Source organism: Diachasma alloeum, unplaced genomic scaffold (assembly GCF_001412515.2).
Source record: "Diachasma alloeum isolate Michigan unplaced genomic scaffold, Dall2.0 Dall_scaffold_00194, whole genome shotgun sequence".
In the NCBI taxonomy this organism is placed as follows: Eukaryota; Metazoa; Arthropoda; class Insecta; order Hymenoptera; family Braconidae; genus Diachasma; species Diachasma alloeum.
Window position 1 is genome coordinate 1,959,309 of NW_021680359.1, and position 24,111 is coordinate 1,983,419.

The 24,111-nt window shown below is 38.5% G+C and overlaps 3 protein-coding genes across 4 annotated transcripts in view; all 3 read right to left on the reverse strand.

Annotated features, from left to right (window-relative positions):
- LOC107048510 (arf-GAP with Rho-GAP domain, ANK repeat and PH domain-containing protein 1) overlaps window positions 1–17,947 on the reverse strand; it is a 43,528-nt gene extending 25,581 nt beyond the window's left edge. The window contains exons 1-2 of the mRNA XM_015271693.2: window positions 15,348–17,947; window positions 14,103–14,292 (exon numbers count right to left, since the gene is read on the reverse strand). Coding sequence (XP_015127179.1) covers window positions 14,103–14,292; window positions 15,348–17,158 — 2,001 coding nt within the window. The 5' untranslated portion in view covers window positions 17,159–17,947. The remainder of the gene's footprint in view (window positions 1–14,102; window positions 14,293–15,347) is intronic.
- A 1,622-nt stretch (window positions 17,948–19,569) lies between these two features.
- LOC107048531 (acyl-coenzyme A thioesterase 13-like) lies at window positions 19,570–21,781 on the reverse strand. 2 transcript variants are annotated; one of them, XM_015271736.1, is made up of 4 exons: window positions 21,747–21,781; window positions 20,181–20,328; window positions 19,912–20,093; window positions 19,570–19,833 (listed from the first exon to the last, which is right to left on the reverse strand). In XM_015271736.1, exons 2-4 carry the CDS (start codon window positions 20,268–20,270, stop codon window positions 19,677–19,679), a joined length of 429 nt encoding a protein of 142 aa, XP_015127222.1. In that variant the 5' UTR covers window positions 20,271–20,328; window positions 21,747–21,781; the 3' UTR covers window positions 19,570–19,676. The 2 variants fall into 2 exon arrangements, with proteins under 2 accessions (XP_015127222.1, XP_015127221.1); XM_015271735.2 differs by lacking the exon at window positions 21,747–21,781 and having other exon boundaries at window positions 20,181–20,777.
- A 251-nt stretch (window positions 21,782–22,032) lies between these two features.
- Window positions 22,033–23,464, reverse strand: LOC107048530 (acyl-coenzyme A thioesterase 13). The gene is made up of 3 exons (XM_015271734.2): window positions 22,649–23,464; window positions 22,381–22,562; window positions 22,033–22,302 (listed from the first exon to the last, which is right to left on the reverse strand). The coding sequence occupies exons 1-3, from the start codon at window positions 22,736–22,738 to the stop codon at window positions 22,146–22,148; spliced, it is 429 nt and encodes a 142-aa protein (XP_015127220.1). The 5' UTR covers window positions 22,739–23,464; the 3' UTR covers window positions 22,033–22,145.
- Window positions 23,465–24,111: the final 647 nt, after the last annotated feature.

A 24,111-nucleotide genomic window follows, 5' to 3' on the forward strand; every position in this document is an offset into this window, starting at 1 on the left:
CTTCATCGCTCTCTCTCTCAAGAGACGTTTAAATAGACCGCGCTACCTTCACCCGATCGGCACTTGAGACGTTGCTGCTCGTTTGGGCTACGTGCGCAGAAATTTCATTTTTCAGTACTTTTTTCGCTATTATTAATAAACAATGCCCCTAGACGACAATCTTTTTCACTCAAAAAATCATTGATCACATGTTCTAAATGTGTCTAAAGTTTCATGACTTTGGCTGCTTTTTTTCCTTGGGTTTTGCAGTTTTTTTGTGATTTCCATAAGATCACGGGTTAAATGACCACTTTTTCAAAAATTCATAATAAATTAACCATATTCCCCAGCAGTCTGAAACTTTGCACATGCCTTTTTCATCATTTGAAGAATACGTAAAAAATTAAAGAGAAAAATGTCTGCTTTTCTTCTAACCCTCCGGGCTCGCCCGATTATCCTTAAAACTGAATCCCATTGAAATCAGTAGAGGCTTTCATGGTTCCATGTCACCAAAGCCTCAGACCTTTGAGATCTTTGTTTCTAGAGTTAGTTCCTCCTAGGAGTTTGAAGCGTGTGCATGTGTCATCCGAGTATAGAGTTTGAAGAAAGAGTAATAGTATATTACGTTACAAGTGTGAAAAAGGGGGAATGTTAATACGAGTGGGGTAATGTTTTTAGAGAGAGTCGTAGGACACGCGCAGCCGAGCGATTGGGGACGCTTAATAACAAGACGCCCTCTATGAATGTCTGCGTTAAGGGTGCACATCTACGATACACAAGCAAATAGGGGCTTGCGTGAGCGCGTGTGTGTATACCCCTTTGACGGCCATATTGACAAAAAACAGCGCCCTCAATGATATTTCCTGTTCCCAATAGACGAGACGAGACAAGCCGAGGGGGCACGAGTCGAGCCGAAGGCAACAAACATTTTTCCGCACTCGCCTTCGGCTCATGCTATAAACCTCCCACGAGCCGAAAAACACTTTTCCCGCGAGTATCGACCGATATTTTTCATCACAATGTGTGGGAAAGACGTCCCTAAAAGCGAAGCGTGCATAAAATTTACTTTTTCGCACAGCGTGATGAAAAAGTTTTTACCTGTCTGGACTTATCTCTTATTTATATTACTCACTTCCAATGGGTAGTCCCTGATTGTATATTGTGCCAACAGAAATGCGATGTTAATATTAATCATCCACTACGCTGAATGATCGAAATCCACCTCTAAAAACTCACAGAACATTTGCCTGCAAATGCTGCGGGGAAACTGAGAAAAAATATTGTCAGTTTCGAAAGATATAAATTTGTTATTTCGTGGAAATTCGAGAATACGTTAATTCCGCAAAAAATAAATACACGAAAAATCTCAGCAAAATCAAACGTAAGAAAATGATATAAAGAAAAAAAATTATTGTGTACAAGTGCAGTAACATTTTTTGTCTAAGAAGTTTATAGATATCTGTCATAGCTTCCGAAATAAAGTCTTATAAACGATTGAAATTATTAATAACAATTGGATGACACATTTCACGCCAAGTTAACCGGCAGATTCGTAATCAGCGACCCCAAAAACATTCAATTGCCCCGACCTATGTTCAATACAGTCATGTTCAATACAGTCATCCTCTAGAGCAACATGATTGTTATAATTGAAACCTAATCAGGCTCGCCTGGGAATGACTCGATTGGAGAAATCCGATTTTGAAAAAATAAATGTTTCTCTCAAGTAAATAAATATTCAGCAAAAATAATTTTTTGTTTCCGTATAGTTGCCTCAAAAGTTCACCTTTCAGGACATTTTAGTTTGCGTAAAGCTCTTGTTTTTCGCACAACGGGCGTAACGTTTAGGGGTGTCTAGCATCGAGTGAATTCTCGTGCATAAAGTTTCGCTTCGAAATTCACTTTTCACCGACTTCAGTGGCCGAGTGGGCTAGAGGCACATACTTAGATATGGAGGTCCCATATGGTTCATGATAAACAACAGACAAATGGAAATACTACGTGCATTTGAAAGAAAATGCCTCAGAACTTGTCTAAACAAATTCAGAACCCCTCAATCTAACTATAAAAAATTCTATAGTAATCACAAAATTGGTAATGAAGCTAATGTTTACAGAATCGCCTGCTTCACACTTAATCTAACTAGAGATCACATTTGTAAATCTTCGAAAGTTCTTGGTTTAAACAATTTAATAGGAGCTCCGTATTACACTAACGACCATTAATTTGGCTAAAACCCTTCTCTCCGGTTTCATTCCTCCAAATGCATTCGTTTATCTACTGTCGGTGTCAAAAGTAGAGACCACTCGAAATAAACGTCTATAACTCGACGAAAAAAAATAGTAAAAATACGAGACCAATTGCACTGTGTAATATAAGTATTTCACTCGCCCATTATGAAGTTTCAAGTTTTTAATTTGATTAGTTTATTTATAATCGCTGTGAGAAGCCGAAAAACCCCCCGATTTTCAGGGTCCGTAAAGACCGCTACCATACGTACGAAAAAATTATTTTAAAAAATCGTCAATTTTTCCAAAGATTCATTGAACCCTTGGGAAGCCAACGAGAGAAGAAAAAACTCAATATTGTAATAATTATTTATTTAACCAATAGAAATGTCGACCGCGGCTATCTCGTTGTAGAATTGCCAAACCGACCTGAAAAAAACGATGCATTCTGAATTCAATGTAAAACACATTCCGTCAATATTTTTCCAATAAACAATCTCCGTTGATTAAAAAAAAAATCGAGCAAATTCGTCAAAAAAAGTGCTGTTAAAATGATCATAACTCGTTATGGAGTTAATGGGCCCGCTCACCGTCGGTCCCTCAAAATTGAAAATACATGTGCGCCTGCCTACCTCTTTCAGGGACGTCGATACCAGTTACAGTCGTTTGGGCACTTTGGGGGCGCAAATACACTGTACATTGCTTGCCCCCAGAGGGCCCAATCGACGGTAACAAGTATCGACGTCCCTGAAAGAGGTAGGCAGGCGCACATGTATTTTCAATTTTGAGGGACCGACGGTGAGCGGGCCCAATAACCCCATAACGAGTTATGATTGTTTTAACAGCACTTTTTTTGACGAATTTTCTCGATTTTTTTTAATCAACGGAGATTGTTTATTAGAAAAATATAGACCGAATGTGTTTTACATTGAATTCAGAATGCATCTTTTTTTTAGGTCGGTTCGGCAATTCTACAACGAGATAGCCGCAGTCGACCGTTCTATTAATGAAATAAATAATTATTACAATATTGAGGTTTTTCTTCTCTCATTGGCTTCCCAAGGGTTCAACGAATCTCTGAAAAAATTGACGATTTAAAAAAAAAAATTTCGTACATATGGCAGCGGTTCAAAGTTTGCCGACTTTTACGGACTCTGAAAATCGGGGGGGTTTTCGGCTTCTAACAGCAATTATAAATAAACTAATCAAATTAAAAACCAAAAACTTCGTATTGGATGAGTGAAATACTTATTTTACATAGTGCAATTGGTCCCATATTTTTACGTTTTTTTTTCGTCGAGTTATAGACGTTTATTTCGAGTGGTCTCTACTTTTGACACCGATAGTAGACAAAAAGAACTTAATACAAGATACAAACAACATCTCAATTATATATCACGCCAAAAGAGGTAACCAACCAAAAAAATACATATAAGGAAAACATTGACTGTTTAGTTGATAAAAATATGTGATACTACTCTACCATAGATAGAGATAAAAACTACAACTTTAGGTTATTACAAAAACTCTATTGGGGGCTCCCTGATCTCCCCCAAAACAGTTAATCTGTCTTCCTCCCCCTGTAAATTTTGTTTGTACAATTTTGGTAAGTATCTAGTTTTTAATATGTCTCATTTAAAAAACCAAATGACCAATTTTACTAGCCACTTTCTTGTCTCCATCAAACAAAATGAAATGTCACAGACCCAATCTACTTCAAAAGACAAGATTTATATTTTATACATTAAACAAATCAATCTGAAATACGAAGGGAGCATACGCTCGTATTAATTCTCCAGTTCTTCTTAAACTTACTTTAACTACGTCTTCTCATGTTTTTTTTCTGTAGACATTAAGACCATTAATTTAATTACAAATGTAAAAACATTTGGCTGAATAAACATGTTAAAAAAAAGTGGGCTAGACGCAGGTCTAGTGTGCGAAAGGTTGTGAGTTCGATTCGCCGTCGAACCGAATTTTTTAAAGGAAGGCTCCGGCGCGTGGGAGATTGTTAATAGAGTAACCGCTTATATCGGCATGGGTTTCCTGTGGTTTCTCATGCTATTCCTATGTTCTACAGGAGTGCGAATGCGGTACAGTGTAGAATCCACAGCCGCATGCGTAGGATTGGATAGAGTGCCGAAATGAGACCCAAAGAGGGGACTCAAAAGGCCTTTAAAAAAATCATTTTCGATTGAAAAATTTGCCCTGAATTTACGTTTTTCAGGCCCCACGACATGAAATAGTACATCGCCTTCGGCTCGGAAGGCAATTTTGCACGTGGGGAACAGTGATCTGTTTTCCAAGGCTCGGGCATGTAATGTACTATTCGTGTCGAGGGACCTGAAAAATAATGTTCACGCCTCGCCATGAAAAACATCTCCCCCTTCCCCAATCCCCACGTACTTGCCCGTGGGGGAGGATGATCTGTTTTCCAAGGCTCGGGCATGAAATGTACTATTTTTGTACGATCATAAATTTTACGCACTCCGTGGACAAAAACGACGACTTTACTCCCACTCCCGCTTCTGTAGTAAATATTTTTGATAGGGTAAAGACTCATGAAAGACACTCCCTATTTAACAATTTAAAGAATAGACATTCGTCCGTATATTGTAGATTCTTGTTGTAAGTACAAAGATGTGATATGAAGCAATTAATTTAGTGATCAATGATATAATTATGTGGAGATTTTTCACGCTTAAAATACTGGGACCGAACGATCATAACTCGGGACTGAGATGGATTTGTTTGGAGAGGTGCTGGCGTACTTTAGCGTAAACATCCTCTCAGCAATCGATCCGTTAGCGACGCAGATCTCAATGTAGTCTAAACAAATGACGAACCTCATTCGAACCTGGGGACGAACCTGGGTTTGAGGTCCCCATAAGGAACGGGACCGTGGACAGTTCACCCTAGGCCGTGGGCGAGAGCACTCAATCGATTGAGACACATAATTGTAGGAAGTATTTTAAATGAAAGGGTATAAACTCAATAAATTCACTCCCCAAATAACTTTTTAAAAGAGTGGATATTTGTCCATATATTGTGGGATCGCGTTCTTTACAAAGTCGTCGTTAAACATGCAAACAATTCGGTATTTGAATAATTATATCTCAGTCGGAAGAGGATGTTTACTCTAAAGTATGCCAGCACCTCTCCGAACAAAACCATCTGAATCCTGAGTTATGATCATTCAGTCCCAGTATTTGAAGTGTGAAAAATCTCTCCACACTCCGAATACAGTACTCTCCCTAGCTCTCCGCTTTCGGGGGACAGAATTCCAAGAACGGAAAACTAGAGGTTGCCTCTTCCCTACGCGTAAGAGGCGTCTCTTACGAGAGAGACACCGCGACTATTCGAGCGAGAACGTTAACCGACCGTAATGGTTGGGTGAGTTAGGTGTTGCTCCGGCGGACATCCGAGTGCAGCTGCGTTTAGCGTGGTTAGTACTTGGATGGGTGACCGCTTAGGAACACCCTCGCCCAAAAATTTCGGAAGGTAGGCACGGTGTGGTGGCCTAATATGCCCCTCTAGTCAGTGTGACAGAAGGGCACATTAGGGCTCTGCATAATCGGCCGGCTGTACGACTAACTTTCCATGGTTTCCCTTGCAGTCCTAGCCCGAATTGGGACCGCTATTTACCGATGGTGGAGTGGTGATCGCCCTCATAACATGGACGACCGATGGTTTACTCGTTCAAACTTGTTCAAACCCTCACATTGTAGCTGACAGTAGTAGTTCCTCTTCGACTCATTCATGTCTGTATTGTTTTTAATTGTTGCACTCGAAGTTCCGATGGTGTCATATTTTAGAAAAACTTGAGGATTTGCAAAGTAATTGATTGAAGTACCAACGATAAACCATCGGACGGCCATTTTTTTTAGTGCAGGCGATTCCCACCAGACATCGAAGCGATTTATAGCGTCCCCAATGGGGTACAGTTAAAAGAGTAAGATGGCCCATGGTAACGCAGATATATCTACCCTACCAACAAATCTAATTCCTACATCCTGAAACGTCCCGTAGAGGGATAACGGCCGAATAGCCAATGCTAAGGTATGATACAGGGAGGTATGGTGAAGCTTTGATGTCGCCGACACCGAAACAGGGGACAAGTTCCAACGGAAGCCGCGCGCGGCGCTGTTGCGTCCCTTCCCCTCACGCGGATTAGATCTCCCACCACACGCCGATTTTACTTGCGTCGCGAGTTCAAATCCCCGTCAAATCAATTTTTTTTTTTTCATGAGAGAGAAATAGTATATTTCGTAACGAGTGCAAAAAAGTGGTTTTTGGCGAGTGGGAGGTTTATAACACGNGAAAAATAAATATTGTTCAACATTGGACAAAAATGCATTTTCATTTTATTTTTAATGCTATTATATTGAGCAGTGATTTCACTCTCAATCTTGGTAATTATTTTCAGTAAAAAAAGAAAGAATTCACCTATTATAAGATAAAAATCACCCCATTAATGAAAGAGTGAGCGGGCCATTGACTATTAAAGAAATAGTACATGAAAAACCAAGAATATATTTGCATTTTTTTATTTTTCTTCGCATTGTACATGTAATTTCATACGGGGCTAATTATTTTGACTTAAAATATCAATTTCATAACGTTCCCTCCAGCAAAAAAAGTGCCAGTGGTGGGAGACTAAAGGAGATGAGGGGAAGCGTAAGTCGACAGGAACGCCGCTTCTGGCGCTCCAGCGAACTTGTCCTCTGTTTTCTGGCTTCATCATACCTGCTTGTATCATACCTTAGCCAATGCAGCTGGAGCCATAAGAAAGAAGAACAAGAGCGAGAACGCTATATCTATCGCTATGCCCCATAAACCGTTCTAACCTCTTCATTACGTGTCAAAACCTTTCAATTGGAAGTTAGTTAACAGCAATTGAGTTGATGATAATATCATTTCTCGATAACGAGAGGCTCAATAAAAAATTCGGGGTTGAGTCTGGCATGAGAATAAACTTCGTTTTTTCGAACTTACATCATACGACATCAATGTGTCTAAAAGCATAAATTTTTATTCCAACCTGAAGCTCATTTTTTCCCACTCTCTCAACAAATAATTTCTATTTTCCTCTTTGCTCAGTGATGAAGATATCCGGGTATAAATGCCATAGTTTCAATGATTTATGTATTTAAACTCCCAAACTTTTCTGATGTTTTTGATGAAACTAGATTTTTTATGAAAAAACGAGTTTTTTGATGAAACAAGATCGTTCATTGGTTTTTTCAAACGTTTCCTCTTGGCTGGGAGCTGATTGTTATGATCACTTTGCCACTTGTGGAGATTTTATTTATTTTTAATCCACCCTTGCACTGTTTTTTTATGAAGACCGAGCTCGTTGGCAATAACCTCAATCGGAAATCCATCATCTAATTCTTTCAAAGCTTTCAATTTGATATGTAATTCGACTTGTGTGATTTTTCTTTTTCTCTTCACGACACTCATGTAAGGTTATGCCCTCACGCATATGCAAAACACACCGACCGGCAATACAGCACTTCCCCTCTAGAGCTCTCACCCATGCGTGACGTCACGCACGTAGTTGGGGTCGATATTCCCCTCGCTCGGTGATGAGTGGAGAGCTAGAGACGTGGAGAGTTAGGGAGAGTTAGTCCTTACGCCCACGACAGTCCTGTAAAATTGTTAGGTCGCGCCGAGGATGTCGGTGGGTTTTATGTTTTTTGGGTCGCTGATCACGAACCTGTCGGTTACTTTTCCGAAAAATTGTCCCTTCAATTGTTATCAACAAATTTAATTGTTTAAAAGGCTTTATCTGGCAAACTATGACAGATATCGGAAAAATGTTCAAACAAAACATGTTTGATATGTAAAAATACTCTTTTTTTTTATACCTTTTCCCCCTAACTATGATAGATACGGAGTTATCGGGGAGTGATCGAGTGTCCCGATAAACGCATCGGAGCGCGCTAACACCCTGCGCGAGTACTCACGCGGCGCCCGCTCCGCTGCCACCCCCCGATAACTCCATATCTATCATAGTTAGGGAGAAAAGATATAGAACAAAAAATGAGTATTTTTACATATCAAACATATCTTTTATATATCTTTTGTTTGAACATTTTTCCGATATCTGTCATAGTTTGCCATATAAAGCCTTTTAAACAATTAAAATTGTTAAAAACAATTGAAGGGACAATTTTTCGGAAAATTAACCGATACATTCGTAATCAGCGACCCAAAAAACATGAAACCCACTGACATTCTCGACGCGACCTAACAATTTTACAGGACTGTCGTGGGTGTAAAGACTAAGTCTACTGTAGTGAATTCCGCAGGTCCTCCTATCATAAGAAGGAGAAAGGAAATCGATCTCGAAATATCTCGAAAATCTCGAATAAGCGTAAGCGTAAGACTAAAACCGAAGCGCCACTACGTGAGGAAATGAGATGGCGCGTGCGCAGTACGCGCGGCCGATCTCGTACAGCCTCCTGACACTCAACGAAACTGGCGTACCGTTACTGTTACCGCCGGGTACGGCGCTGATGGTACTGTGCACAATTCTTCTACCGCGCCAAATGTCAAATACTATAATACCATCGACAACGGCTACACATCTTGCAACTTATTTTTTTATTTTATATTTCTTATGTAGAAGGAAAATAACAATAAACAGTTTATTTGTATTAAATCAATATTTATTGAAACAATATTAAATCACTTACGTACTAAATAAAATGACTAATAATTTAGATACCATTGAATTGGAAAGATAATATTCGTTTCACGAGTGGGTAAATTTAGCAATTTTTTTCTTCTGTTGATTAATTTTTCTCTGCTCTGCATTAAAACGTGCACAAAACAATTGCATGCGCGTTGTGACAAAGAATTGGATGAATTGGAGCAGGATATCAGAAGCGTGCTCTCGACAAGGAAAATTCAATTTTTCATGTTTCAAAACATCTTCCATGATATTTTCAAAAACGTGGGGGGACTCGAAGTGTTTGAGGAATCTCTGTTCCAAAAAGAGGATGAAGCGATATAAATGTACATTCGGGTGAATTACAGGCCCATTCAACAAAGTATCAGTAAGGTCTGCTTCTGGTAGAACGTATTTATCGTCTGGATACAATAAAGCATTTTTGCATGTGATACATTTGACGGTATTCATAACACGTTGCGTGAGATTTGCTGTCATGTAGTACATGACACAGTTGGATATTTCAGGCTGGGCATAATCATGATCGAAGACATGCTGTAATTCCCATGCGTCGTATTGTACCATTTCATCGAGTTTAGCTTTGAATGATTGGGTCAGAGTTGATTTTTCAGGATGGTTATAGATTGTTTTTAGCTCGGCAAGCGTTATTAAAGATTGATGCGGAGTATTATTAGAAACAGTGCAGTTCCCTTCTTTAGGGGGTGCAAGCACACGATAGATAGATAAAATTTTATAAATTTGTAAAAATGTATGCATTGAAGGGTGATCGTTACTCCCTCCAGCCTGTCGTGCCGATCCAAAAAAATTCTAAGAAATGAGAGGTAGAAAATTAACACAAAAGATCGAGGCTGAGCAAGCATGAAATAAATTCAACTCAAAAGAAAATTTCATAAAAATGTTGCAAAAAAAAAATCATTCAAAAAAGCATGCAGTGAGCTGTAAAAAAATGCATCAAAGCGATAGGAACCACGAAATTTCATAACTGAGAAGTGAAGCTTGAAAAATGATTCTTACAGGTTCTAGAGAAAAATTAGGAAATTTAATAAAAACCTCAAGGGGATCCTGATTCAATCTACCACTGAGAATATGTGCAAAACCAAATTTTGAAGTTAGGTAATCGACGATTCCAATAGTTGAATGCAGTGTGACTCGCAACCCTTGTGCAGTTTGTTTAGTTAAAAAGGCATTTTTTGACAATCTCTTCTTCTCCACATGCTCTTCCCATGTGTCCAATTTTTTTATTGCCTCTTCAATGACCTTCAAAAATCGAGAATTAGAGGATATGTATGAAAACCATTATTGTTGAATATAATTCAACAGAAATAGATTCTTACTTTATAATCTCTGTTTCCTGGTACCAGCCCATCTGCATCCTCTGATCTCCTTTTGATCTACAACGAAGTTCTTTGAGGCCAGTTGCTACAGAATTACTAAAAATTTGTACTGCTAATCTCACTCTCATTTTAGCCGGATTGGTTAACTCAAGATGATTCACAGTCAATTTTGGACATATCAATTTCTGGCTAGGTCCAGCGACCTTCTTGTCGATGTCATGTAATGTACGAAAATGATCCCATCTGATGATTGGTTCATCAGGGTCGACTTGCAAAGTTCCTTCATTGTAGAGTCGATTCCTAATTGTTTTTATTAGATGAGGAGTATCAGAAAAAACAAAAAATTTACGCTCTTTGTCCAATGGATGCTCGATACTACTGCGACACGTTTCTCTCTCCCCTGTAATACCAAATTCGGCCCAAAACTTCCGGTTAGTACTTGCACCATCGGTTATGACTCCATGAATTCTCGCTCCAGCATTCTCTAAATGCACTATGGCTTTGAGGATTAATTGAGCAAGGAGAGCTCCCTTCACTGGACCACGTGAGGCAAATACGGCCACTGGTTGAGTGTAAGTGTCATTGAGAGGTTGAAACATTATGACTAATGCGTGATTAGCTTTTTCATTGAATTTTGCAGCTGATTTTCCATCGATACCGAAATCTACTAGTCCTGTGTAGGTGAGTCTTTGGGTATCAACCCCAACGCTCTCTCGAGTGGACATTTCATCCAAAAGCAGAATCCCATCTCTCTGATGTGCTTCTTTTTTCTCGAGAGTAGTCTTGAATACCTCAAAGAATTTCGAGTCAAATCCACATGACACTTTGATTTTTGAAAGGTATCTGGAATGAAAATAGAAAGAAATGTTTGTGAAGAAAATTAATATTGGCAGAGAGAGGAAATTGATTTCTATAATTGGGAATTACCTCCTGATAGTGCGAACGTGGGGGACTGGAAGTATTTTATTATTATAAATGGTTTCGTATGTTCCTGGCGACCTCATGTGTAGCAACAGGCATAATAGAATCCAGGGTTCTTCATATCTTCTTCCTTTGGAGTTTCGCAATTTGGCGGCCTTCAAGATTTCCCTCAATACTAGTTTTTGATTCTCAGATATATTCCCATTTTCTACATGGCATTGAAGACTAGACTTTTTGAAAAAGCGGAGTTTTCGCTGATAGCTTATCATCATCCTCTCTACTGATATTTTTGCACGTTGCTTTGCTCTTCTTGCAGCACGTAATTTGAGGTTTATGGTTGAGAATTGAGCTCTTTTCTTTGGAGATAGAATAATACGTACTCTCTTAGTTTCACTGGATGTTTTCGACCTTCGGATTGCCATTGTAACTGTTTTTTTTATTCGCTGACAAAACTTGCAGCTTGCTATCTTAGATTCCTGATGAACCCACAAAGAACAGTGTTTATGTCTCCAAGTATCACAAATGTCTTTAAAAACAACGCTACAGTTTACTTGTTCCAATTCATTCTGTAGCAACGATCCTACACATAATTGGAGTCCACCAACTGAATAAATCAATTCTTGCAACTGCTCAATTGACTTAATTGGTTTTAGCTCAAATGGAACATCACCTGGTTTTTATGGTTTCCCCAGAATATTTAATTCAACGTTACTGTCATCTTTAACAATGAGTTCTAGTGATATCACTGACTTCAGGTATCCGTCAACTGAGATTGTCTTGGTGGTAAAAAAATGCAATGTATCTTTGCTACCACAACTCATTTTTACTTGTATCCATCGAGGAGGAATTAGAAATTTGGCTTGGGTTAATTTCTTGAAAGATATCTCCAACTGAGGGACATCAGTTTTCACTGGTCTCGAACTGAGGGACTTCACTGTTTTTACTTGTGTGGTTTGGAGTAGTATTGTTATATGAACTTGTGTCTGGAACTATACCTTCACATGACTTTGTCTCATTTTCACGTTGATCCAGAGGGATTTCGTTGAAAGTGAATTCCATTTGTCCCTGGGAAACATCATCAGGCGATGAGGGAGGAGTTTCAGGAAGATCTGAAGCCTGTGTTAGTATTATAGTTTCCCCACGAACAGTGTACGGTGACTGTAGGAGATGAATCAATATTAATAAAATATCAAAATAACATTGAAAGTAGCACAGGATTATGTACTTACCACCGCCAAAACTTTACCATCAGGTCAAACAAGCTCTCTTGTCCACATAATCTCTTCCGGCAAAAAATGTTTATCACACACACAATTTCCACATTTAATGCTGTCATCATGTCCAAGTTTCAGAGCTTTTTTCCATATTTCCAACTTTCCCGTTGGAATGCGAAAAAAATATCTCTTCTCGAGACTGAGGTTTTGTACCAATTTTGAAACTGATCTCGACTTACATCCATACACTATACACCCTGGCATGATATCTCGATCAATATAAAAATAATAATTCGCATAACCAATCTTGCATACACTCACTTTCGCCCATTAAATTCTGAATCGACTTGAAAAACACAATCTGCGCAAGCGCGAATCACGTGGTTTGTGCACAAGACTAGTGGCGCCGGTGCGGTGGTGGTAACAGTAACGGTGACACGGTTTTTGTTAAGAGAAATAGGTTGAGTGTCCGGGGGCTGATCTCGTATCATAAAATTCTGAGTGAGCCATGATGCTTATGCTTTGATTTGTAAGCCTAAATAGAGTTGAATGAATAGGACCTATTGAGTGCACGTCACCAGAGGTCCAAAGCGTAGTATCTCTTTGTCATTTAGTCACTTCCTCCGAGGAACTGTTTTCCGAGCGAATTAAATAAAAAGTAAAAATATAGTTTCTTTTTCCCTTATTTACTGGTTTGGTTATTTAAAATATCTCATTTCTATATGCTTGGGCCTTATGTTGAAATACACTATTCTCTTCGTTGTTCATACTGAGAGAAATATCGTCATAATATCACAAAACTAATTTCTTGCGCCAAATATCTCATCTTTTGAAGATAAATTTCTTGGGATAAAAATTCCGGATAATGTGTCAGACAATGTCAGATTTCGGTGAAGTGTTCATGACTTGAACATGAACATTTCATGATAAAGTGAGAATGTCTTGCCACAAAAAATCGGTTTTTTCGGTCTTAAAAGCTTTGATTCAATGAAGCATAAATCAGAGACTTTCATATTGAATGAATAGAGAGTTTATGCAGAGGAAAACCTCCAGATATTAAAAAAACAACCGTCGCTTACGCTTAATCGCTTTGAGTTCGAAGGAAAGCAACATATTCTTTTTCTTCTGTCAAACTATTCTTGTCGTTTAAGAAATATTATCTCATTTCGAAAAAAAGACATCATCGCTTCCTTCAGTAACTTTCTTCTTGGCCCGAAGAGCACCGATTTCTTGTCTGAACCCTACGATAAATTCGTCAAATATGGATGCGATGTTTTTAGCTGAAGAAATGATTTTTGTCATATTATGTCGATTTTTCTCGTAGGGCAGCCCGCACATCATTTTTTTTGTTTGGAATTTATCACTGATTACTCCCTCATATTAAAAATCTGAATGACTCCGCTTCAAAATTGAGTATTTCCAAAGCGATGATAACTATATATTGATCATTGATAAGTAACTTAACCAGATGAAAGAAATGGAAAACAAGAACACCGTAGTTTCAACTACGTATTAGTTCGATAATTTTCCATTCATTAGAAATCATCGAATTCTACTAGTATCGAGCGTCCACTACGGTTGGTAACAAAAGGGCCACGTCGGTCAAGCGTTAAAATAAAAAATATGATGAGTGAAAATGTCATCGTTAAGGATTATCCCCTTAACCTGATAAATGAAAGAAACTTGGGAACAGATGTTTTTCGTATTCATGATGTGTGTTTTTCGTTACCTTGAGATAAGCCCAACCAGCTCGAGTCAAGTCCGACGTATACTTGATCGGAAAAGTGGGGGTGAGCGCTTCCAAAATTCTCTGCGCCCAAATTCGCCTCTCTGTTATGCTTTTTGCATAGAACACATGAATGCTCGGCTTTCCCTCGGTGCTCACTGCTATACAGTGCACTGTTTCCCCATCGACAACTCTAGATAAAAGTAACATTTCAACCAGAAATGAAGTATTAGTCTGCAATGATTCATCGTAACCATAAATCCACTTGTTCATCAATTAATTCTACTTCAAGATAATGAAAACGACATTGCCATGATTTACATTCTTTTCCCACACAATGTATTCCCATAATTCTGCCATTTTAACTTTTTTATTTGGAGAATTTGAGGAGGGGGGGATTATTGACTTATTTCCAATATCCCAATTTATGAAATGTAATAGAACAAGTCAATCCTCCATTTTTCATTGAATATGAAATTATCTCGGAAACAATTAATAATTATAGGAGGAAATATTAAACCATAATTTCCGTTAGAAATCTGTTTTTCCACAGTCAATAGCAAGTAGCATTGCATTTTATTTCAAAACGATTTCTTCATATTATTGAAAATAGTTATACACTAGGAATTTTTCGCAGAATAGGATTTGGCATTAAAAAAAATTGTTTCACGCCGTATAGAGTGAATTGTCTACTGGTCGAGTGGAGAAGTGAAATTTTCAGAAGACGAGAGCATTTATTTCACTGAACTAACCATCTTTGCAATAAGAAATTACAGTAATTGGTTCGGTCATTGGACGAGTTCGAAGACTGGGAACTTCATACTAATCGAAGGGTTTACACGGAGAACAATTCCTAGAAACATTCATGTTCCAGCACCATAACGCCGTTGTAAAAATTACCGTGTAGCAGTATAATTTTTCTGGTATTCCCGTGAAATTTTCTTCAACACACGGTAATTTTTCTGGTACTTCAAAATAAAATTTCTGGCGCTGCGCGATGATTTTTTCAAGAACGTAAATTGCACCTCGTTTATAGTGCTGGCACATTAATTTTTCAAGGATTTTTTTCTCGGTGTAGTCATAAATAATTTTTTAATCTTGGTGTTGTCTCAGCCCCCTTCTCAAATCGCAAAATCCTTCTATCACGAACTTTAAAACCCAGTCAAAAAAATGAAAAAACAAAAAAATTAACTACGCAGACCCATTCCCACTTCAATAATTCCCCCTAATTATTTCGATTAAACTCACTTGACATCCTGCAGAAGATGCACACTCTGTATACTATCAAGTGCCAGTGTCTCTTTAACCGTGGTCATCCCTTTATCCACGTAAAAAGTTATTTTCTGATCACTCAAGACAGCAGCTCGCATGACAAGATCTCTAGCTCTCTCCATTCCCACGCCAGGGCGATAAACCATGCCTCTGTGACAAACAGGAATCACCTGATCTTCAATAATTGGTCTCTTCATCTTCTGTCCCTCAACCTCTTTTTTCTTCTCACTATCCCTCCTGACACGTAATAATTTTTTATTCTTCATAAAGTTCATTACATTCGGTTTAACATGAACAGTTAACTTTTGCATCACTGATGATATCTTATCAGTGGGAGATTTGAAAGGAGACTCCGGAAGGCCTGAAGACCCTTGAGAGATTTCAACCTGTGGTTTTCTTGGAGGAACGGCTGGCTGCTTTTTCCTCGCTAAATTTGCCAACTTGGGGAGTAGTGCAGGGTTCTTTGTCACTTTGCCAGATAGCTGGGGCGCCTCCACCATCTCCACCTCATCGTACTCATTCTTAGGCAGAGAATCATACCTTCTGGGCACAGCTGGAGCTGGAAAATATCTTTCCTCGTTCTCATGCTCGTCATATTCATTCTCATGCTCCTGAAGATCTGCTAAACTCCCATCACTACTCGCTGGTTCACTGGTAGATAACAATGCTTCCAGCAGCATCAAATCATTGTTCTCGTAATTTCCATAAGTATTTTCATCACTCTTAGTAAAGGGGTCGAACTCAAAGAGGACAGACTTGCTATTCATCTTGACGTCATCCTCTCTGAAACCCCTTGGAGTCCAGTTTTCGTACAATGAGTTCCTAATGGAGAGAACACGTGTGGCTGGGGCCAGGTGGCTGGGGAGAGGTGTTAGCACTTCAGTTTCTCTTAATTCTTCGGATTCCGTTCGTTCTGCTTGGTGTTTTTCTATTTCTTTCGATTCTACGTTGAGCTCTTTCACTTTTTCCTCTACAATTGTATCGGCTGTACCTTTCGCAGGCGTGGAATGATAAAAAGTCCAAGAGTCTGACCTCGAGAGCCGTTTAACAACATCCGCAGTTGTTTCAGAGAGGTTCAAACTCTGGTCGGAGTCACTTTTACAGTTCTTCGAAATGTTGATTAATCCAAAACCGTCAGACTCCTCACGGAGACGATCAGAGACTGTGGAACTGAGCGTGTTGTATCTGCTGCTTCCACCGGATGTCACTGACTGCAGTTCGTCATATATGGATTCGTCCGGAAGCGGAGGAGGTGGATACACCGGAGGGGGTGGACTGTATCGAGCTTCAGTGAGGTCTTCCTCATTTCTCATGGACTTTAAATTTGAGTGCAAGGGGCTGTAAAACGAAATTGAGCTGAAAATGTCGTCGCACGCTGGCATAGAGACGCATCGGTCTTCGCTCTTATTTTTTAGTTTGCCACCGTCAACAGAGTCTTGATCGTGATTTGATGTCAGTCTGCGTGTTAAGAGGTTCTTCACTGATTTCTCCAGACGAATACTCGCGTTTCGTGTGCTTGAGATCACTGCTCGACCCTTCACTGTCATCTTCTCGGATATTTCTTCTTTCAATTGTCTTGAAGAGTTTCCGAAGTTCTTGAACAGGAATTTCTCGGAGCTGCAGCCGCGGGATTCTGACGAGGATTTTTCATCGCTTTTTTCCGATGTTGTCGATAAAGAGGGACTTATGGAGCGAGGAGGGGGCGGTGGGGGAAAGTGGATTCGCGGAGCTGGCACAGGCTGGCTGTTGAATGATGATCGAGGTTTTGGAATCGGCTTCACGTCCATTGTATTAAATTTTGATGGGTTCGGTGAGTTTATTAGAGGACAATGGCCCTTCTAAGAAGGAGCGAAGTCCCCTGATATCAGGGGATTTGGATCTTTTTAAAGGAAAAAGACCGAGAAATAACGTAATTTAGTTATGAGTTGAGATGAATAATGAGTGTATTCATTTCTCGTCTTGTTTTCAGTTACATGCGGGTAATAACTCTCGAGTTACTCATCCGCCAATCAATCAAAAATGACTGTTTATATTATGAAGTTAATTTCATCGCCGTACAATTTTTTTCCTCTCATTTGCACTGAAAACTCCTTGAAACAGTCTCATAAAGAAGATGAGCAGTATTCGCGGTTTTTATTATTTTCATGTTTACTGATCAAGATAATACACCTAGATTATAATGAAAGTGAGAGTTTTACCGCTTTGTAAATAATCTCAGTGAGGCAGCTGATTTTCTCTTCATGATTGTCACGAGTAGAATATGTCAACCATAAAGCACTAATAACACTCTAGTTGTTTGTCAGTCACGGCGCAACAGATGGTTTCAGGGGGAAACCTACAGTTTTCTATTGATTCGCAAGTGATCGGGGCCGAGTCAGAATCATTACGAGTATTGCACAATTTATATTATCGCACTATTTTGAGAGTTTGAATGCAGAGTGATAGGTCGAGTCTTTGTTTGAATATCGTTCCAACTCCATCAACTGATAGTGTGGCACGGCCTCGAATGCTCGAAACGTCGCCCACCCACACTGCACGGGACTGATGCCGCGAGTTTTCCTCTTTCTTCTGTGCAACCCCCCACCACTGACTGCGTTATGAACCAACTTATTTCGAGTTGAGTTGGGAAAAACTGTACGCAACCGAGTGGCATGGAAAATCCCTACTCGTGGGGAATTTAAGGTTGTCGGGTAGGTAAGTGATCGATAGAGAAAAAATCATCGACAAAATTTATTGAAGGTGGTACAACCGAGCTTTTATAAAAACCTATATAAATTCAGAAATATGTTCAAAAAGATATGCTAACAGCTCTTGAATTTGTTTTTTTTTTATAATTCGCCACCGATGTTTTTTCACTTTTTCTTTTCAGTATAGGGTAAACAGGTCAATTTCTGGACGATTTCAACATGCATTGAATTGAATATTCTATAAATAAAATGAAAATTGTACTGATTATTTCACCTTTCAATAATATTACTCGTGTATAATCATGTGATAAATTGTTTTTTCTATTGATCGACATTTAATAGATGAAAAAAAAACAGCCCAGTCGTCCAGAAATTGAGGGTTTCGGCTGCATTCAACTAATTTATTTAAGTATTCTTTGTTTGTTTATTTTCACTTCAAATAATTTTTTTCTGCTAATTAAAACATTCTTGAAGGTACGGAAGCCATCACATCCCTATTTAGGTGATTCTTTTATTTTAGATCCTACCACGAAACTCGAATTTCCCTTAACGGTCCAGCAATTGGCCTGTTCACCCTATCTAGTACAACGTCATTGTTTTCATTTTGAAAATATGCCAATGAAGGTGAGCTCTATGATTCGCAGGATCTTGCAGTCTTCAAACTGTTTATGTTGTCACTTACATTGAAAATTATGAAATTTCTGGATATGCAGAACGGAGGGAACACTGAAATATGTCAGATATAAATGACTGATGAACATGCAGAAGAGAGTTCTGATTCACGTATGTATAAAACTGGACCACAATTGGAGAAGCTTAACCCTTATTAAGTGGTCGCGTAATGAGGGAATCCCCGCCGGTTTTTGTTGTTTTCTTTTCACACAAAAACATCGTGAATGAAAAATCCATAAAAATTTGTATTCCTACTTTCAAATATGTAGAACACATCAACATCTTATTTTCGGTCCAGACGTACACCAATGAATTATTAAAATCTTCTGAAAATCCCCATGTTTAACCTCAAAATTTCATATTTTTGCACTTTTTCAAATCGAGTTCTTGGATTATCTGACAACTATTTCGTTTCTATACCCTTATTTCCTATTCATTGAAAGTTTAATATTATCTGTGAACGTGGAATAAAATTTTCTTATTCAACTTTTTTTTTCTCTCGAAATCGTAAAATACGCGGGGCGGGGATTCTCCGGGATTCTCTTACCGTGCGACCAACTACGTGCGGTGGAGAGCTCCGACCACTAATAATAATTCTATGGTTAAATCATCATTGAGTAGGTCTCAAAGCGAGGGTAAATTCTGATGTAAGACTCTCGTATTCCAACTTTTTAAATAGGAAACTAACTTCCCGAGATTGCAGCCTGTTGTTGTGAAGTTCTTCCTGAGGAGTGGGTCTCCAACTTCGGAGACCTGGAGCAACGACCAACGAGACAAGGATTTTCAAGTGACCCGGGTTGGAGCTAGGTTCAGCTGGATTAAGCTCAGATAATTCATAATTTAGTCGTCACTACACGCTTGTATATTTCATACCCGAATCTTTTACATTCAATTCTGTACATATGTACATCTTCAATGTAGATATTATTTGAGAAAGAACTGAAGTTCATGAGCCTATGAATTTTGTGTGTTGTCCACGAGCTATAATGGCACCACCTTCTTTCTTTAACATTTCTACCTCGAGGAAGGCCAGGGTTCTTCCAGATTTTATTGTTTTAGCATCTACTGTGATAACTTCTCCTGCCTTAGCAGCTTTTAGGAATCTGTGATATTGAATTCAAGAGCAAAATTCACTATATGCGAGTAAACTTGATGAAAGATGACTTTGCAAAGATGCTTACGAGACATTTAGGTCAACAGAGACTCCAGGTGATATTCCCTTCGTCATTAGAGCATATGTCGATATGCAGTCGATTATTGTGGTTGAACATCCTCCATGTAACGTTCCAGCTGCATTTAGGTGCTCATCACTGACTGTGAACTCTGCTTTGCAGTGGCCATCCCCAGCAGACAAAAATTTCATCTATTTTACAATGTAAATCATCGATTGATGAATATAATTTTTTTTTAATTTTCCATACCAATAAAACGTACCCCTTTTAATACTCACCCCTTTAACACACGCAGCATCGAACGATTTAGCTTTCAGCGATCTTTCAACAAGAACCTTCATTAAATCCAACCCTTTGAGCGTTGACATTTTCACAAATCAGAAAGTTAATCACTAGAGATGTGCCACTTCAACTAAAAATTGCAAACTAACAAAGCAGTTGATGTTGTAGATGCACGGAAAGTAATTAACCTTAAAGTTACGGGCATTAGTTAATCGAGTCGAATGCGTAAATGTGGAATGGGATCAATAAATGCAGTGACATAAAATACAGCAATCATAAATTACGTAATGATAATGCAAACATTGAACAGCCAGAGAATATTCTAAGTTTTAATCAATGATGAGGATGACAATGAGTATTAGTTACGTAAACACGTGACCGGGCATAGCAAACGGAAATCTAAGTTTATATATTTCTTTTATCGCGAAATTCCTTCTCATTATCATTAACTTATCAATAAATTTGACGATTTCTTGTCATGGCAACTTCATTATGGGAAAATTTCATTTAAATTTCAACATTCTTGACAAGCGTTTAAAGCGCTTTTCTGGGCGTGATTTTTTTCTAACTTATCTGGGTGTGTTTGTTCGAAACAAATTTTTTTGTTTCGGATTTTGACGTGTTTCTTGGTGTCTCAAATAACTTGCAACCCCTCATCCCCCCTTGCCTGATAGGATTCAATTGTTTTACCAAATAGTACATTATGCCATTAGGCGATAAAAGTATTATCTGGCGAATGTGGCTTTATAAATCTCGCCTTCGGCTCAGATTATAAAGCCACATTCGCCAGTTTATCGGGCCTAATGACATAAATTTCAATTTCCAAGAAACACGGCAAAAAAGAAAAGCGCTATAAGCAACTTTCGAAATCGAAAAGGAGTTGAGCAAGGAGTGCTTTTTCATTTCTTCACGTATGAACATATCCTATGGAGAATTCAAACATTTCCTATAGGATTTTTCGGATGGGATTTCCTATAGGATCGCCTATCAGGTTTTTTCGATTGAATTTCCTATAGGATATCCTATAAGATTCCCAATAGGATTTTCTATGAAATTTGGGGTCATAAGGGTCATATGGAGGTCATATGGGGTTCATGTAGGGGTCATATGGGAATCATGTGGGAGTCATATGAGAGTCATAAGGGCCATATCGAGGTCATAGAGAGGTCATTGGAGGCTCGTATGTGAGGATCAAATTACCTTCATATGATATCCATAGGACTCCTATATGACCTCAATATTACCCTTAAATGACTCTAATATGACCCTTTATTACCCATACATGACCCTCTCATGATCCCCATATGGCCCTTTTGACCCTCATTGTGAAACTCTCCGCTCACTGAAAATCCCCATGTTTAACCTCAAAATTTCATATTTTTGCACTTTTTCAAATCGAGTTCTTGGATTATCTGACAACTATTTCGCTTCTATACCCTTATTTCCTATTTATTGAAAGTTTAACATTATCTGTGAACGTGGAATAAAATTTTCTTGTTCAACTTTTTTTTTCTCTCGAATCGTAAAATACGCGGGGCGGAGATTCTCTAGGATTCTCTTACCGTGCGACCAACTACGTGCGGTAGAGAGCTGCGACCACTAATAATAATTGTATGGTTAAATCATCATTGAGTAGATCTCAAAGCAAGGGTAAATTCTTATATAAGACTCTCGTATTCCAACTTTTTAAATAGGAAACTAACTTCCCGAGATTGCAGCATGGTTGTTGTGAAGTTCCTCCTGAGGAGTGGGATTCCAACTTCGGAGACCTGGAGCAACGACCAACGAGACAAGGATTTTCAAGTGACCCGGGTTGGAGCTAGGTTCAGCTGGATTAAGCTCAGATAATTCATAATTTAGTCGCCACTACACGCTTGTATATTTCATACCCTATCTTTTACATTCAATTCTGTACATATGTACATCTTCAATGTAGATATTATTTGAGAAAGAACTGAAGTTCATGAGCCTATGAATTTTGTGTGTTGTCCACGAGCTACAATGGCACCACCTTCTTTCTTTAACATTTCTACCTCGAGGAAGGCCAGAGTTCTTCCAGATTTTATTGTTTTAGCATCTACTGTGATCACTTCTCCTGCCATGGCAGCTTTTAGGAATCTGTAATATTGAATTCAAGAGCAAAATTCACTATATGCGAGTAAACTTGGTGAAAGATGACTTTGCAAAGATGCTTACGAGACATTTAGGTCAACAGAGACTCCAGGTGATATTCCCTTCGTCATTAGAGCATATGCCGATATGCAGTCGATTATTGTGGTTGAACATCCTCCATGTAACGTTCCAGCTGCATTTAGATGCTCATCACTAACTGTGAACTCTGCTTTGCAGTGGCCATCCCCAGCAGACAAAAATGTCATCTATTTTACAATGTAAATCATCGATTGATGAATATAATTGTTTTTAATTTTCCATACCAATAAAACTTACCCCTTTTAATACTCACCCCTTTGACACACGCAGCATCGAAAGATTTAGCTTTCACCCATCTTTCAACAAGAGTCTTCATTAAATCCAACCCTTTAAGCGTTGACATTTTCACAAATCAGAAAGTTAATCACTAGAGATGTGCCACTTCAACTAAAAATCACAAACTAACAAAGCAGTTGATGTTGTAGATGCACGGAAAGTAATTAACCTTAAAGTCACGGGCATTAGTTAATCGAGTCGAATGCGTAAATGTGGAATAGGATCAATAAATGCAGTGACATAAAATACAGCAATCATAAACTACGTAATGATAATGCAAACATTGAACATCCAGTGAATATGCTAAGTTTTAATCAATGATGAGGATGACAATGAGTATTAGTTATATAAACACGTGACCGGGCATAGCAAACGGAAATTTAAGTTTATATATTTCTTTTATCACGAAATTCATTCTCATTATCATTAACTTATCAATAAATTTGACGTTTGCTTGTCATGGCAACTTCATTATGGGAAAATTTCATTTAAATTTCAACATTCTTGACAAGCGTTTTAAGCGCTTTTCTGGGCGTGATTTTTTTCTAACTTATCTGGGTGTGTTTGTTCGAAACAAATTTTTTTGTTTCGGATTTTGACGTGTTCTTGGTGTCTCAAATAACTTGCAACCCTTCATCCCCTCTTGTCTGATAGGATTCAATTGTTTTACCAAATAGTAAAATTTAAAAAAATTTTAAAATCCGAGCCGAAGGCGAGGATTATAATCACATTTGTCAGATAATACTTTGATCGCTGTGTGGCATACAATATTTTATGTCATTGGGCCCGAAAACCGCGATCTAATAGAGCGAAGCGAGGTTAGAATCGCGGTGTATCGGGCCCATCGGGCCTGATGACATAAATTTCAATTTCCATGAAACACGGAAAAAAAGAAAAGCGCTATAAGCAACTTTCGAAATCGAAAAGGAGTCGAGCAAGGAGTGCTTTTTCATTTCTTCACGTATGAACAAATCCTATGGAGAATGCGAACATTTCTTATAGGATTTTTCGGATGGGATTTCCTATAGGATTCCCTATCAGGTTTTTTCGATTGGATTTCCTATAGGATATCCTATAAGATTTCCAATAGGATTTTCTATGAAATTTGGGGTCATAAGGGCCATATGAAGGTCATATGGGGTTCATGTAGGGGTCATATGGGGATCATGTGGGAGTCATATGAGAGTCATATAAGGGCCATATCGGGGTCATAGAGAGGTCATTGGAGGCTCGTATATGATGATCAAATTACCTTCATATGATATCCATATGACCCTTTTGACCTTCATTGTGACCTTTATGCCTCTAAATTTTATAGGAAATCCTGTTGAAAATTTCATATCAAATCCTATAAGACATCCTTCAAGAAATACAATAGGAAAACCTGATAAAGAATCGGAAATGAATAGGAAATGTTCGAATTCTCCATAGAATTTCCTA

What these genes read in the sequence shown, in the direction of transcription:
- LOC107048531 (XM_015271736.1), bottom strand. Translation starts at nt 20,270, where the DNA reads ATGTCAACGCTCAAAGGGTTGGATTTAATGAAGGTTCTTGTTGAAAGA. An exon ending in ATGCTGCGTGTGTTAAAGGG is followed by an intron (nt 20,094 to 20,180) that starts GTGAGTATTAAA and finishes ATTGTAAAATAG; the next exon opens with ATGAAATTTTTGTCTGCTGG. An exon ending in TCTGTTGACCTAAATGTCTC is followed by an intron (nt 19,834 to 19,911) that starts GTAAGCATCTTT and finishes TCAATATCACAG; the next exon opens with ATTCCTAAAAGCTGCTAAGG.
- LOC107048530 (XM_015271734.2), bottom strand. Translation starts at nt 22,738, where the DNA reads ATGTCAACGCTTAAAGGGTTGGATTTAATGAAGACTCTTGTTGAAAGA. An exon ending in ATGCTGCGTGTGTCAAAGGG is followed by an intron (nt 22,563 to 22,648) that starts GTGAGTATTAAA and finishes ATTGTAAAATAG; the next exon opens with ATGACATTTTTGTCTGCTGG. An exon ending in TCTGTTGACCTAAATGTCTC is followed by an intron (nt 22,303 to 22,380) that starts GTAAGCATCTTT and finishes TCAATATTACAG; the next exon opens with ATTCCTAAAAGCTGCCATGG.